The sequence below is a fragment of the Narcine bancroftii genome, chromosome 7 (assembly GCF_036971445.1).
Source record: "Narcine bancroftii isolate sNarBan1 chromosome 7, sNarBan1.hap1, whole genome shotgun sequence".
In the NCBI taxonomy this organism is placed as follows: Eukaryota; Metazoa; Chordata; class Chondrichthyes; order Torpediniformes; family Narcinidae; genus Narcine; species Narcine bancroftii.
In genome coordinates, this window is record NC_091475.1 from 167,271,577 (window position 1) to 167,288,947 (window position 17,371).

The following is a 17,371-nucleotide window of genomic DNA, read 5'->3' on the forward strand; positions in this document are numbered from 1 at the left end:
TCTCCATATCCCTTAATACCCTGACTAATTAGATACCTATCAATCTCATCCTTAAACTCCCCCAATGATTGGGCCTCCACAGCTGTATGTGGCAACAAATTCCACAAATCTACAACCCTCAAGCTAAAGACATTTCTCCTTATCTCTGTTTGAAATGGGTACCTTCTAATTTTAAGACTGTGTCCTCTTGTCCTGGACTCATCCACCAAGGGAAACATCTTATTCACATCTACTTAGTCCAATCCTTTCAGCATTCAAAATGTTTCTACGACATCCCCTCTCATTCTTCTATACTCCAATGAATACAGTCCAAAAGCCAATAAACGTTCTTCATATATTAGCCTTTTCATTCCAGGAAATCTGGTAAATCTTCTCTGTACTTTCTCCAATATCATTACATCCCTTTTAAGATAAGGAGCCCAAAACTGCATACAGTACTCCAAATGAGGTCTCACCAGTGCCCCATAGAGCCTTATCAACACCTCTTTACTCTCGTACACTATTTCTTTTGAAATGAATGCCAACATAGCATTCACTTTCTTTACTGCTGATCTAACCTGGTGGTTAACCTTTAGGTTATGCTGCATGAGGACCCCCAAGAATTTTGAATTTTCTCCCCATCCAAATAATAATCTTCTTGTTTATTTCCTCTTCCTAAATATACAATTGTACATTTCTCAACATTATATCTCATCTGCCATTTCTATGTACACTCTCCTAAGCTGTCCAAGTCTCTCTGCAGCCTTTCAGTTTCTTCAACACTTTGTAAACCACCACCTATCTTGGTATCATCTGTAAACTTAACCACAAAACCATTCAATCCATAATTTAAATCATCAATATAGATTGTAAAAAGAAGTGGTCCAAACACCGACCCCTGTGGAACACCACTAGTAACCGGCAACCAACCTGAACAGGATCACTTTATTTCCACCCTTTGTTTCCTGCCTATCAGCCAATGCTCCACCCAATCTAATATCTTTCCTGTAATTCCATGGGCTCTCATCTTATTAAGCAGCCTCTTATGTGGCACCTTATCAAAGGCCTTTTGAAAATCCAAATACACAACATCCACAGCCTCTCCCTTGTTCATCCTTCTTGAGATTTGCTCAAAAAATTCCAATAGGTTGGTCAGGCAGGACCTTCCCTTCATGAAACCATGTTGGCTTGCACCTATCATTTCATGCAACTTGAGGTATTTCATAACCTCATCCTTGAGGATCGACTCCAATAACTTTCCAACTACTGATGTCAGACTAATAGGTCTATAATTTCCTTCTTTCTGCCTCCCTCCTTTCTTAAACAGCGAAACTATATTTGCGACCTTCCAATCCTCCAGAACCATGCCAGAGTCCATTGATTTCTTGAAAATCATTTTCAATGCCTCCACAATCTCCAAAGCCACCTCCTTCAGAAACCGTGGGTGCATCTCATCTCGTCTGGGAGATTTATCTATCTTTAGTCCTAACTTTTTGTATCTTTTCAATCTATACCAATTTTCATTCCCAATCCTTTTTTTGACTCATTGGATTTGATTATATGGCAAGGAAAATGCCCTGCTTAAATAAAGCTCATCTTCAAAAAAGCTAAAAGGAATGGTGGATTGATGGTTCCCAATTTTAGATGTTATTATTGGGCTGTCAATATATGCAATTTACTTCTTTTGTTACACTTTGATAATCTACTTGATCACCATTTATGGATAGAAATGGAACTGAATTTTACTAAAAGTACTTCTATGTTGGCAATTTTAGGGATTTTTTAAAATCCTCCTCTTTATATAAATTCACTGATAATCTGATAATTAAACATAGTTTGAGAATATGGGTACAATTTATAAGCTTTTTTGGATTTCAGAGTTTTTCTCTTGCCAGCCCTATTATATCTAATCATCTTTTTCAATCTTCTTTGCAAGATACTGTCTATAATGACTGGTATCGATTGGGTATTAAATGTTTTAAAGAACTTTTTATTCAAAACAATTTTGCTTCCTTTGAACAATTGGTGGTAAAATTTAACTTATAAAACACTCACTTTTTTTTAGATATTTACAAGTTAGACATATTGTTCAATCTGTGAATTCTGTGAATTCATAAGGCAAACATTCTTGATACGCTTTTTGATTTACAACTTTCTCATAAAGGTTTAACATCTCTTATTTATAATAATTTGCTTGATTTAAGGATGGCCTCATTAGTTAAGATCAAGAACAACTAGGAACAGGATTGAAATCTTTCATTCTCAGATGAGGTGTGGGATTCTATTTATAATCTGATTAATACTACCTCCTTTTGTGCATAACAGTGTTTGTTGCAATTAAAGTGGTCCTAAGAGTTCACATGTCAAAAGTTAAATTGCCTCGTTTTTATTCAGATACAAATCCTCTATGTGACAAATGTAAAACTGGTGATGCTTCTTTGGTTCACATGTTTTGGACTTGCCTTAGTTTAGAATCATTTTGGAAAGGTATCTTTAAAACTATCAGTGATTCTTAAGTTCAAATTTTATCTCTTACTTCACTGATAGCCAGATATGCTATTTTGATTAACCTGCACACAATGGTTAAGTGATATTATATCTTGTTTAAGTTTAGAAAATAATGAGATATGCCGTAAGACGTCAAAAGACACAGGGCTATTTATGGACTATTAACATAACCTAAAGAATTAGGGTTGTTTTGAACTTTTGGTGTTATGCATCTCCAGGTTGTTGTCTTTTGCTTCCTGTGTGTTAGCTTTTAACCTTGCTTAGTGGTTGGTGTTTTGAATTGTAAGGTTTACATTTTTTCTTATTTTTTAAATTGTAGATTACAATATATAACTGTACTATTCAATTTTGCATAATATAAACATCAATAAAAATATTTTAAAAAGAAAGAAAAAAGTGAGATAGAGAGAGTTGAGGGACAATAGTTCCTGTTAGCTTATGGGCAAGCTGGCAGGAGTACTGAAACTTGGATAACAAGAAGAATTGAGGCTCTGGTCAAGAAAAAGGATCATTTCAGGTAAAGGAAGCTGGGATCACACATTTCGTGAGAGGAGTACAAGAGGGAAATTAGAAGAGCATAAAGGAGACTTGAGATGACTTTGGGAGATAAGGCAAGGGAAAATCCCGAGAGATTCTACAGATATTAGAGGATAACCAAGGAGAAAATATGGTCCCTTAATAACCAGCAAGATGGTGTATGTGGAGACAGGGGATGGATGAAATCCTAAAAGAAAATTTCTCATTAGTAATACATAGTGAAGAAAGACATGGATGCTGGGAAATTTGGTGAAGTAAATGGTGATTCTTCAAGACATCTCTCTTGGAGTCCAAATTACAGAAGAGGTGGTGATGGTGCATAAAGGAAAACAAATCTCTGTGGTTTGCCCAAACCTATCCTAGGACATTGTGGGAAGCTAGGGAATAAATTGTAGGGGATCTAACTGATATGCATGTAACATTAGGCACAGGTAAGGTGCCAGAAGACTGGAGGGTGGCTACCCTTATGCTTTTAATTTAAAAAAAGGCCGCAAACATGCCATGGAAATACAGGCTCATCATCAGTCATGTGCAAGTTATGGGAGAGGCAAGGAAAGTCAAGGAAGAAATTGTAGCAGTCATGGCAAAGATACTTGTATCATCATTAACTGCAGGTGAGGTGCTGTAAGACTGGAGGATGGCTAATCTTGTGCCTTTATTTACTACAGGCCCAGTGTACTTAATGCCAGTCATAGGCAAATTACTGGAGAGGATTCCAAGAAATAGGATCTACTTACATTTGAAAAGGAGGCCGAGTGGAGGGAAACCTTGTAGAAGCATACAAAAATCATGAGGGATGCAAATAAGGTAAATAGTCATAGTCTTTTTCCCTGGGTAGGGGAGACAAAAACTACAGGGCAAAGATTTAAAGTGGGATGGGAAAGATTTAAAGGAGACCCATGGTAAACCTATTTCTAAACAAAGCATAATAGCTAAGAATGAGCTGCCAGAGAAAATGGTAGAGGCAGGTGCAATTGTAACATTTAAAAGATGTTTAGACAGATACATGATAGGAAAGATTGAGAGGGATATGGGCAAATATAGACATGGACAAGATGGGCTGAAGGAACAGTTTATGTGCTGTAAAACTCTAAATAAAGAGTAACATAAATGTACCCACTTGCAAAAAGACTTATTGGTGTGTCATTTCATAGCCTGCCTGCAATTGTTTTAGGTAAGAGCTTGGTACTTCAAAATTCAGAATCAGCCAAGGTAAAGGCATGTGATGGCAATCTATTGAGTTCACATTATGAAGCGTTAGGGAGGAAATTTAGAAAAATCCTGATCAGGAAATAAAGGGCTAAATATGGTTATTATGGATCATATCATTAATTTAAGATAGAATTTACCCTTTGTTTATATAAAGGGATTATTTAATTTTGTCTTATCCATTTTCTATCCAGAACTATATTGGGATATATTAAGAGAAAGGGATAAACTTTTAATAACCATATTTATAGAACTTGGAGGTTTTTGATTTACATTATATGTATACGATATGACCTGTTGTTTGTTATTATTAGATGACTTTGAATATAGGATTTATATGTTAAACACAATAAAAATATTTTAAAAAGAAAAGGAAATAAAGGGTCATATTCTTGCTAAGATATTAATAATGAACCTGAATGATGCCATGTTCCTGATAGAAAATTGGGGCTCACCGCAAACTTATAATTATGGATTGAAATACTCAAAGACAGATGTCAGTTTTATATCAGCTCTGAAGAGCTGTTCATGCAGTTAAGACAGCAGCTTTCATGACACAATAAAAGTTTAAACAAAAATATTGGCCATCAAGTTGAAAAGGAGGTGGATGACCTAAACCGAGGAAAATATGTTCAAGCAACATTACACAAGTTGCCAGGATTAAAAACGAGGAATCGAGGATCTCACAACTGTGCATCAATTGTCAGTTTCAAAGCAACATGATAAAGTCTCATTGCTTACTCTTGAATAGTTTATGTAATCTTATTGATATAGTTAATTCTATTAGGGTTTCAAAAGTATTTATATAGCATGGCAATGCAAATAATAGAGTGTCTTTCAGGAAAAGGTTGTTTGCAATTACCAGCAATGTAAACATGTGTGGGCAGTCTAAATGATTAATGTTCAACCAACATTTTACACAACAGAATTAAATTATACATGAAATATATTTGTGCATAAATTCCCCAATCGACAATAGCAAAAAGATTAACCTTAATTTTTATTTCTTCTTTCCTTTCCTTTTCTGCAATTTTTTTCTGTTTCTCTGCTTCTTTCCTTTTACGCCTTTCATCCTCTCTACGTTTTCTTTTTTCTTCCTCTCTTAAACGTTTTTTCTCCAGCTCCCGGCGCCTCCTTTCTTCTCTTTTTTCCTCTCTAATTCGCTGGAACATAAAAATCCAATTGAAGAAAATGCCAGTCTTATGGACAAATATTAGAGTTAACAATCAAGATAGTTTAAAAATAAAATTCCACCTGCTTTTCCAGCTTCTTGTTTTTAATATATTCCAGAAGCGGTGTTGTTCGCCTGGCTGGAAATAATGCATAATTAAATTTAATTTTCTAAATAATTATAAAATCATGACTCTAAAATGAAATGTATTAGCTCTGCTTATGCTTTCAAGGTATTCATGCAAAATTGTACCACTATTACATGCCTTAAGAATTTATTACTTTCAAAAATTATATGAAATCTGATTAATTTAAACACAAGTAGGTCAAATTAATTTCCCTTCTTAATTTAAAAAATAGTACAACAGTGAGGAAGTCAATCTGCTAATTAAGAATGCTGATATTTTGAATTTTCCCAGTTACATTGCAGAATTGATTTCAATTGGCATTAATGAACAAGTGCAATTATGCAGTGGTTCAATAGTCACAACTGTGACTTTAAAACAACTGCGCACCTGTGTTCTTGTACACGTGCAGCTGCTTCCAAGTTCTGTTTACACCTTTAAGTTCCTGGCTATAGACATTCTCCAGAGTTGGGAATTGATCTGTACCTGCTAGCAATGCAAAAAAAAAAAAAAAAAATTCAGGCTGTAAATACAAACTGTGAACTGGAAATGTTACTGAGCCTAATATTGTGAGAACCCACAAAATTTATAGCACAAAGGATGACATCTAGCTCATCATGCCTGTGCTAATCTAGCTTCTTAACAGGAGCTATTAATTTTCATCTCATTTCTCTTGCTTTTTTTTCCTGTATTTTTAAAAAATATGAATCATAAGTTAACACACACAAACATAAATTATACAATTATTAAAATACCAATGAAGCAGAATAAATGAGATTGACATGCAAAATTTAAAAAAAATAATCTAAAAAAATCTGCTGGTGGTGAAGCATCATCTGTAGAAAAAGAATATAACATTTTGAGAAAGGGTTTCAGCTCGAAGTGTCAACTATCCTTCACCTCTCACTGATGTTGCTTGACCTACTGAGATCTTACAGCAGATTGTGTTTAGCCTCAGATTCCAACATCTGCAATCTCCTGAGTGTCTTCAAAAATCTTATGTTCAGTTTAGAACAAGGTGTAAAAATTAAGTCATTGCACATTCAAGTTTATATAGATAAAATAGATAGATGCTGGTGAAGATCTCAGATATCAAAACTGCCAAACAATGCAATGAAAAGACCAGGTATGATTCTGTACAACAACTTGTGCAAGGCAGACCCAACCATATACAAGAAAAGGTTGTATTTATATAATGCTTTTCATGACCTTATGGGGTCCCAAAGCACTTTACAGCCAATGAAGTACTTTTGAAGGGTATTCCCTGTTACCAAATATGGAAACGATAAAATCAATTTGTGCACAGTAAGGTCTCACAAACATCAATTAATGAATGAGCAAGAAACCTTCTTCAGTGATGTTGGTTGAAGGCCAAATATCAGCAGGAATACAGGTAGAAGTCTATTCTCAAAAAAAAAATCATGAAATCTTTTGCATTGCTGCCTCACTATATGGGTGTCATCTGAAGGGTGGCACCTCTAACAGAGTGGAACTCCTTTTACATTCTAATTGCATGCCACTAATTGATGTTCTCTGGTGTGGGACTTGGTTTTTACCTTAAAGATTAGTGTTCTCCATGAAATTAGGAGTATTATATCTCATTCCATTGTTATAACAAGCTTATTTTTCTCTTTATATCCCCTTACATCCAGGTTGATTTTGATATTGTATTTTCTTTAAGCCTACCTCTATGATTCTTGAAGTCTCTTCCAAAGGAACATTTTAAATCTTTAGGATTGCTCATGCAAACTGTCATCTTCAAGATAACCCTAAACATTCTTAATTAAGTTTTGACCACTTTGTGTTCAATCTCCAAAACCTCAGCAAGGGCAAGACCTCAAACTTTTGAAGTTTCAACACTCCATCTGATATTACCATCTCTTAAAGAACACTGGATAATTCAAATTCCAATTCCACATTTGTAAACATGTTTGGCATTGACGAAGAGTTGATGTGCTACCCATATAGATTTTCCCAGAAAGCATGATCTAACTACAACTTAGTCATTTTTCAAAAGGTGCCGAATTGCTAGACTGAAACCAATTGTGGACCCTCAACTAAATCTGCAGAATATATTGGAAAGGAGGCCCTTGTAAGTTAAAATTCATGGATAGATAATCAGGCCCAACTTTAAATGTGCAATAGTTGATGAAGGTTTAGTTTTTTTTAAATGTATCACCAATGTGGATGTATAATGCAGTTACTTTTGAAGAAGATATTAGGTACTTCCCATAAAATGTTTTGGGTTGTTGTTGTTGTTGTTGTTGTTGTGTAGCATTAAAATAATATTATTAAAGGCTTAATTCACAACATTAATTAAGCCTTTCTGTAATGTACTTCAGCAACCTTGGCTTTCTGGGGGCTGAGACAGGTGCAAGAAGGGTCAGGATGGTTTGCAATTCAAAACATGATTGGGCTTGTATTGTGGATGAGGTAATGGTGGGGAGTAATATAGCCAATCTACTTTGGGGGAATGTAGGCATGAAGAGGATGGGAATAAAGGCATTATTTCCTGTGCTGTCTTGTGGGGAGAGAAGTGTCATTAGAATTTAGTGTAGCCCATGGGATTTTAGGAGTGAGGGGAAAGGAGAGTTGGAAAATAGGACCGGGGCTTTGGTAAAGAGACATTACAGTGGTTGTGGCTACCAATTAAGTGGTGGTGGAGATGGGAAGAGCTTAGGAGGGAGAAATTTTCATTCCTCGAGTAACTGAGCGGTTAAAAGTTTGAAAGTGAAATTCAGACACACAAAAAATGGAGGTGAAGGTTTTGAATGGCAAAAGGCATGTGAAGGACTTGCCTGATAGTGGTCCTAGTCTAACACTGGAAAGATAAGGTTATCCTGAAACTACCCAGTGCTGGCTCTTCCAGAAGAATATGGTCCAGGTGCCTTACAATACTCCAAATGCAACAATACATAGTGAAACAATAATTGGAAAACACTTTATTCATACAGCGATGGTGAATTTCATAGATAGATGATCATCTGTATTTTGTCCAAAACATGGTAGAATGTCATGGGTTTGTAGTTACTAGAGCAGCAAAAGTGAAGCTCCTCAAATAGAGGAGTGCTAATTTAAATAAATGAAAAGGAATTTGTACCAGGTCAATTGAGAATAACGATGATATGGTAAATCAATAAATGAGAATGGCAAACAGACTAAGTAATTTAAGACACAAAAATATAAAGCTGGAGATGCTAGGTGACTAAAAATTATGATGAAATCAAATGAAGCTACTGATAAATGCTTCATTCATAGTACAATAGAGAATCAACTAAAGACTGAAATTACAAAGAAACATTTACAAAGGGAGGCAATGAGTAAAAAAAATGATAAAATTATTGAGTGTAATAAAAATGGAATAATGAAATAGTTTATAAACCTAGAACAAAAGGATGATCAGTAGAAATGGAGCCAATTGGAGAACAAGAAAATAGGAACAAGTGTAGGCCACAGCCTACCATTCAATATGATTGTGGCTGATCTACCCCAGGACTTGTCCCCTTTTCCATATTGATTCCTTAGTCCTCATTTCCTTGATCTCAAAAATGTGTCCACTTCCTCTTTAAATACTCCTAATGGTCTATCTCCACAATTCCTTGGGATGGAGGAAAGAGCTTCACCACCTTGCATAATAAAAGACCATTGCATATTCTTATAATTACATCACCTTGGCTCCTGATGTTTTTTAAAATTTTCGACAAGATCACCTAAACTCAAATGAGCATAGATATAATTTCTTTAGTCACCCAGGTCAACTCTCTTATCCCAGGAACCAGCACAGTGAATTTCTTCTGGATTGCCTCCAGTGCAATACATCTTAAATAACATTGTGCAGAGTGTTCCAGATGTGGCCTTGCTAGTATTAACATTCACAAACTTGCTGTGATTAGTGCACTTCGAATCCTCTGCACTTTGTTCATCTGCAATCTTTCTCTGTTTAGATAGTCTGCCTTTAGATGCACTTTACGAAAATGCTCAACCTCACACTTAGCCCATCGAACTTCATTTGACAAGTTTTCATTCACCACCCAACCTATCTATTATTGCAGACATGCCCTCTCACTTATGGAAACTTGGATACTTTGCCTCCTTCAGGTTATTAATACAAAAATTATAAACAATTGAAATCCAATAAATTTTCTTCAAAAAAATCCGTATATTCCAATTCTGTTCTCTGTGCCAGAACCTTCTGAAAATCCTTATAACATTTCCACTGGTTTCTCTATTTCAAAAATTCCATATATTCCAATTCTGTTCTCTGTGCCAGAACCAATCTTCAATCCATGTTAATATAATTCCCCAAACATTATTAATTTGTATACCATCCTTTCACATGGAAACTTGTCAAAATCCTTCTGAAAATCATTATAACATTTCCACAAGTTTCTCTATTTCAACTTTGCTTGTTATATCCTGCACTCTTCTAGCAAGTAAGACAAAACCACATGGGCTCAGTGTAATTACATTAATCTTTCCCAAGTGACTAACTTCTTTGATAATCTCAACATCTTATCAAGAATGGATTTAAGTTAAAAGGTCTATAGCTATTTACTTTTTGTCTTCTTCACTTCTTTAAGCTCCAGAATCACATTTGTGATTTTCCAATCTCCTACTACATTCTGGAACTGGGTTTTGAAAAACTTCAAACAACAACTCCATCATCTCTGCAGCTCTTCCTTTAAAACACTTGGATGCAATCCATCATGACTTAATGACTTACCCATCCTTCATCCTATTTGTTTTTCTAATACTTTGTTTCTCATAATGATTGATACAAATTCTTCTATAGTATTAGAAACTAACCCACTGGAAATCTTTGGAATATAACAGTTAAAATCATCATGAAGACAGCTACAAAGTATTAATTTCACTTACCTGCTATTTCTTTGTATCCATTTATTAATTATCCAGTCTCTCTCTCTCTCTCTCTCTCCCTTTCTCACACCAAGGGGTCTCACACTTACCAGAGATCCTTCCTTGTTTTTCATATACTCATTAAAGTCCTTGCTCTTGGTTTTGACATTATTTGCTAGTTTTCTCCCACAATCAATTTTATCCCTCCTTATTAAATCTCTCACTGCAGATTCTTGTAAAAGAACCAGTCCTTCAGTGTTAATCGGCAAGTTTCTTTTCCAGCAAACAGGAGTTGGAGCGAGCGTGCAAGAACAGGATAGTTTAAATAGGCGAGTATTGTGCTGGTAAGATTTCTTTCCAGCGAATGAGAGTTGGAGCAAGAGTGGGACTGTTTACATAGGTGAGAGGTATAAGTGGAGTGACCATCATGTGAGTGAACCAGAGTTAGAGTGTTGAGTTGTGGCTTTGGCTTGAGAGGCAACAAAGACTGGTGATAGTTTATTAGTGTATTACTGTAATCTGTATTACCGTATTAATGCCAAAGTAGAATAGTTAGAACAGCAACAGGGTTAGAGAGTTTTCATCTTGTGAGATGTGGAAATTCTGCGAGACTTGCCATCTCCTCTATAGCTATATCTGCACCAAGTGCATCAAGATGCAGCTCCTTACAGATCATGTTAGAGAACTGGAGCTTCAGCTCCATGACCTTCAGCTAGTACGCAAGAGTGAAGATAGGAGCTATAGCGAGGAAGTCACACTGAAGTTTTCCCTCAGGAGAGGGAAAGGTGTGAAAAGCGGGCAGATAGTGCAGGTGCCCCTGTGGTCATTTCCTTCAATAATATGTATAATGCTTTGGATACTATTCATTGGCGTGGGGAGACATACCAGGGCAAAGCCACAGTGACAGGATCTCTGGCACTGAGCCTAGTCCTGTGGCTCAGAAGAGAAGGGGGAAGAAAAGGAGAGCGGTAGTGAGAGGGGATTCAATAGTTAGAGGGACAGACAGAAGATTTGATACAAACGAAGAGAAACATTGATGTCTTTTTTTTTGCCTCCTAGGTGGCAGGGATGTCTCGGATCAAGTCCACGGCATCTTGAAAAGGGAGAGTGGACAGCCAGAAATAGTGGTACATATTGGGATCAAAGACATACAGTCTCCTCCGTAATATTTGGGACAAATATACTTTTTTCCTATATTTGCCCCTGTGCTCCTCAGTTTTACATTTGTAATCAAACAATTCACATGTAATTAAAGTGCACATTCCAGATTATTATTCAATGTTATTTGTATACATTTTGGTTTGACCTTGAAAAAATTACAGCACTTTTTATACATAGTCCCCTCATTTCAGGGCCCCATAATGTTTGGGACATATGACTTCACAAGAGTTTGTGATTACTAAGGTGTGTTTAGCTGCTTCATTGGTGCAGGTATAAGACAGCTAGGTTGCTTCTAAGATTTTGATCACCTCTGGAGTCTGCAGTTGCCATTTTTCAACACGAGGACTAGAGTTGTGCCAATGAAAGTCATAGAAGCCATTATGAAGATGGAAAACAAGAATAAAACAGTAAGAGATGTCGTCTAAACCTTAAGATTATCAAAATCAACAATTTGGAACATCATTAAGAAGAAAGATTGTACTGGTGAGCTCAGTCATCACAAAGGGACTGGTATTCCAAGGAAGATTTCCACTGTTGATGACAGAAGAATTTTCATCATAATGAAAAAAAAATCCCCAAACCTATATTGAATAGATCAGAAATGTTCTTCAGGAGACTGGTGTGAATATGTCAATGACTACTGTTCGCAGAAGACTTAATGATAGAAATAGAGGCTATGCTGCAAGATGGAAACCATGGCAAAAGAGGTGCACTTTGGATTTTGGGCAGTTCCTTTACCCCTCCTTCTGATACAAGTTAACCTTAGGGGCAAGTTAACTGTCCACAAAACTTTTTTTCCGGATTTCTGCAGGGTCTTTTAAATATTTGGAAAAAGTGCAATTTGGCCATCTTCTCTGTGGCTGACTAGTGGTTTGCAACCACATAGCCATGTATTTCTGCTCATGAAATCTTCTGCAGACAGTAGTCTTTGACATATCCACACCTGCCTCCTGAAGAGTGTTTCTGATCTGTTGGACATACATTTGGGGAATTTTCTTCATTATGCTGAGAATTCTTCTGTCAACAGCAGTGAAGATCTTCCTTGGAATGCCAGTCTCTGTGATTACTGAGCTCACCAGTACACTCTTTCTTAATGATGTTCCAAATTGTCGATTTTGGTCTTCGTACAGTTTAGGCGATGTCTATTATGGTTTTGTTCTTGTTTTTCTGCCTCATAATGGGTTATTTGACTTTCATTGGCACAACTCTAGTACTCATGTTGAAAAATAGTAACTATAGATTGATCAAAAGCTTAAAAGCAAGCCTAGCTCTCTTATACCTGCAACAATGAAGTAATTAAGCATGTCAGAGTACTCATAAACACTTGTGAATTCAAATGTCCCAAATATTACGGTGCCTGAAATGGGGGGAACTATGTATAAAAGTACTGTAATTTCTGAAAGTTCAAACCAAAATGTATACAAATAACCCAAAAAAAAACCTGAAATGTGTAGTTTAATTACACATGAATTGTTTGTTTACAAATGTAGAACTATGGAGTATAGGCGCAAATAAAAGAAAAAAAAAAGTACCTTTGTCCAAACATTATGGAGAGCACAGTATTTGGGAAAAGGGACGAGGTCCCGAAGAGGGAATACAGGGAGCTAGGTAGGAAATGGAAAGACAGGACCTCAAGTGTAGTAATCTCAGGATTGCTACTTGTGCCACAAACCAGCAAGGACAAGAATAGGATGCTATGGCAGAATTAATGTGGCTGTATATTTCGTGCAAGGGGCAGGGTTTCATGTTTCTGGATCATTGGGATCTCTTTGGTGAAGGTACGATCTTACAAAAAGGACTGGTTACACCTGAACTATAAGACCAATATCTGGGCAGAGAGATTTACGAGTTATTGGGAAGGGTTCAAACTAGTTTGGCAGGGGATAGGGGACAGAATGATAAGGCAGAAAATAGAGCAGGTGGTGGAAAGGTTGATGCAATGTGTAGTGAGATTGTGAGTAAGGACAGGCAGTGGAGGGAGATTAAATGCAGTCAGTTGGAGGGTTTGAAATGTGTTTATTTCAATACAAGAAGCATTAGGAATAGGGAGATGAACATGGATCATGGATCAGTATATGGAATTACAACTTTGTGGCCATTACAAAGCCAAGGATGATGCAAGGACAGGATTAGCTGATGCAGGTACCAGGATTTAGTGATTTTCAAAAGGATAGGAAGAGAAGGGGAAAGAGTAACATTACTAATCAGTGATAGTATCACAGTTGCAGAAAGTTTGGAGTTTATGGAGAGATTGCCTACTAAGTCAGTGTGCATGGAAATCAGAACCAGGAAGGGAGCAATCACACTATTGTGAATAGTTTAGAGGCCCCCAAATAACCTTTTGGACACTAAGGAGCAGATAATTAGGAAGATTTTGTAATAGTTCATACATAACAGGGTTGTTATAGGAGACTACAACTTCCCAAATATTGACTGACACCTCCTTATTGCAAGAGAGATAGGTGGGGCAGAATTTGTCAGATTGTGTTCAAGAAGGATTCCTGATGTAGTACATAGACTAGCCAACTAGATAAGAGGCCATACCGGATCAAGTACTGGGTAATACACCTGGACAGGTGACAGACCTCTTGGGGGAGCATTTCAGTGAAAGTGGCTCCAACTCTCTGACCTTTAGCATAACTATGGACAAGGATAGTAGACAAAAAGGTAAAAAGTGTTTAACTGGGGAAGGGCCAATTAAAATGGGATAGGCAAGAACTGGGGAGAGTAAATTGGGAACACATTCTCAGGGAAAGCACAGAGTAATGTGGAGGATGTTTAGGGACCACTTGAGTGGGGTTCTGAATACCTGGGCCCACTGAGAAGGGAAAAGATGGTAGGATAAGGGAACCAAGGTTGACAAAAGAGGTGAGACAGGTAGTTAAGAAAAAGAAAGAAGCATACACTAGGAAGCAAAAGATGGGAAGGGCTCATGAGAATTATATAATAGCCAGGAAAGAACAAGAAAGGATTTAGGAGAGCTAGAAGTGGGCAGGAGAAGGCCTTGGCAAGTACAAAGGGAAAATCTAATCTATGCATATGTGAAGAACAGAAGGATGGAGAGTGAAGGTGGGGCCACTTAAGAATAAAGGAGGCAACATGTGCTTGGAGGCAGAGGAAGTAGGGAAGGTCATTAATGAATTCTTCGCTTTGGTGTTCACCAAAGAGCTGGTCAATGTGAGATCAGGATAGAACAGGCTTGTGTGCTGGTGCATATTGAGGTTAAGAAAGAGGAAGTGCCGGATCTTCTTAAAAATACTGATTGATAAGTTTCTAGGACCGGATGAATTACATCCCAGGTTACTACAGGGTGTGAGGGAAGAGATTGCTGGGGCATTGGCAATAATCTTTGTACCTTCTCTGGCTGCAGGGGAGGTGCCAGAGGAATGGGAATGGCAAATGTGGTCCCCATGTTTAAAAAAAAGGTAAAACAGAGAATACTGGGTATTATATTCCAGTCCTATATAAGTGGTGGGCAAACTATTGGAGAGGATTCTTAGGGATAGTCTTCTCAGGAATAGTCAGCTAGGCTTTGTGAGGAGCAGGTTATGCCTCACGAGTTTCTTGAGGAAGTAACAAAAGAAATGTTGAAGGTAGGGTGGTAGATGTGGTATATATGGATTTTAGTAAGACATATGACAAGGTCCTCCATGGAACCTTGGCTATATGGATTCAGAATTGAGTTGCCTGCAGAAAGCAGAGGGTAGTAGTACATGGAATATATTCTGTATGGAGGTCAGTGACTCGTGGATTTCCACAGGGATCTGATTTAGAATCCCTGCTCTTTGTGATTTTTATAAATGATCTGGAAGAGGAAATAGAGGGATGGATCACCAAGTCTGAAGATGACACAAAGGTTGGAGGTGTTGTGAATAGTGTAGAAGGTTATTTTAAGTTACAACAGGATGTAGGGATGTAGACAGAATGTAGAATTGGGTGGAAAAGTGGCAGATGAAGTTCAATCTGTTTAAGTGTGAAGTGATGAACTTTGGAAAGTCCAACTTAAAGGTGGAGTACATGGTCAATGGCAGGTTTCTTAACAATGTGGAAGAACAGAGAGATCTTGGGGTCCAAATCTATAGATCTCTCAAGGTTGCTGCGCAGGTTGATAGGGCAATTAAGGTACAGGTCTGCTGGCCTTCATTAGTCAGGGGGATTAAGTTCAAGAGTTATGAGGTAATGTAGCAGGTCTATAAAACTCTGGTTAGACCACACTTGGAACATTGTTTTCTGTTTTGGTCACCTCATCACAAGAAGGATGTGGAAGCTTTGGAGAGAGTGCAGAGGAGATTTACCAGGATGTTACCTGGATTGGATAACATTTCTTGTGAGGCAAGATTAACAGAGCTGGGCTTTTCTCTTTGAAATGAAGACAGAGGAGGGATGACTTTTCAGAGGTCTACAAGATTATGAGAGGCATAGACATGGTGGACAGCCAACACCTCTATCGTGCGGCAACAGTAGGAGAAAAGTTTAGGGGAAATGTCAGGGGCAAGTTTAAAAAAAAATACAGAGCATAGTGGGTGCCTGGAATACAATGTTCTATGATCAAGAGTGACATCGATCAAGTTTTCCAAGTGATCCTGTTCACTTTATTAAGTTTATTAAAATTAAATTTGATAGAAACCAACTGCATTCTGATGCAGTACAATAAAGTAATTAAAGATTTTAATTTTGGCAAAGTTGGAAAAATTTAGTGTTACATTATGCTCATATAAAGGTCAGGAATGTGCTGAATTGGAATTTTAGTGAATATGAATAATGTTTTTGCAAGGATTAAAAAATCCATTTTCTGAAATCACAAATATTGTTAGTGCCAGTCATCAATATCTAGTTCCCTGTGGGATATACCAAAATATTAAACAGAAGGAAGGAAAAATAAACTCTGCCAGCAGTCTTTCATAAAAAAATTGATGATATGAATTATATAAAATAGAAACAAAAAAGCAAAGCTAATAAATCTGGCCTAAATTGAACGTTGATCATTTCAGTGTAGAGGGACGCAAAAGGTCTTTGTGCTCTTTACACTAAAGATTTGATCTCAAAATTTGATTTCAAACACATTTCAAAATGCTCATTGTTTAAAGAAAAATACAATTCCTTACATGTATGTGCTCATTATCTTCTGTACAATTTTAACTCGTACTTGACCAGCTACTGATGTAATGATATTAAATACAAATCAGAAATGCTCCAGAAAAAGCTCTCAAAAAATAATGCTGATAATAGTGGACCTGCAAAATTACTGACAGACTAACCGATCATTTCTCTGGTCTTTGCCTCTATCTCGCCCAGTAATGTCTCTGGATTAGCTGCAACTTTTTCTTCATCTGCACAGTAACTTTCCAAAAACTTCTTGTACTCAGGATCTATGATTACACAAAAAATGTTCAATTATTTATCAAATTGAATGAATACCTCACTATAATAAAAACTGATGATACTTGATACAGTAAAACTGCTGGTATCTGGCACCTATGGGGATTGTTAGATGCCAAATAAGAGAATTTTCCGTTGGCTTGAGATTGTGTGATTAGCAAATTAACGGTGAGGAGTGCCAATATTAAACTTCTGTATTTTTTACCTATTTATTTTCCACGATTTTTTTGCCAATTGCTGGAGGCTGCCGGTTGTTTAAATTCCAGGTAACAGTGGTTTTACTGTATATTGAATTGATATTACAAATAGCACACGAAAATGATTTTGAACACAATTTCTATCAGCAGGATTGGATCAGAGAAATGTTGATATTCCCCTTATCACAAAAGGTACATGAAGATTAGATACCAACTGCTTTAAAAAATTCAAATCAAATGCTATGAACA

The 17,371-nt window shown here is 36.8% G+C and overlaps 1 protein-coding gene across 2 annotated transcripts in view; it reads right to left on the reverse strand.

Moving 5' to 3' along the window:
• upf3a (UPF3A regulator of nonsense mediated mRNA decay) overlaps positions 1-17,371 on the reverse strand; it is a 95,333-nt gene that overhangs the window by 35,776 nt on the left and 42,186 nt on the right. Inside the window, exons 5-8 of one of the 2 annotated variants that reach the window (XM_069891181.1) lie at positions 16,805-16,915; positions 5,919-6,014; positions 5,488-5,543; positions 5,226-5,396 (exon numbers count right to left, since the gene is read on the reverse strand). In XM_069891181.1, the coding sequence (XP_069747282.1) occupies positions 5,226-5,396; positions 5,488-5,543; positions 5,919-6,014; positions 16,805-16,915 (434 nt within the window). The remainder of the gene's footprint in view (positions 1-5,225; positions 5,397-5,487; positions 5,544-5,918; positions 6,015-16,804; positions 16,916-17,371) is intronic. The other variant, XM_069891182.1, reaches the window with a different exon arrangement.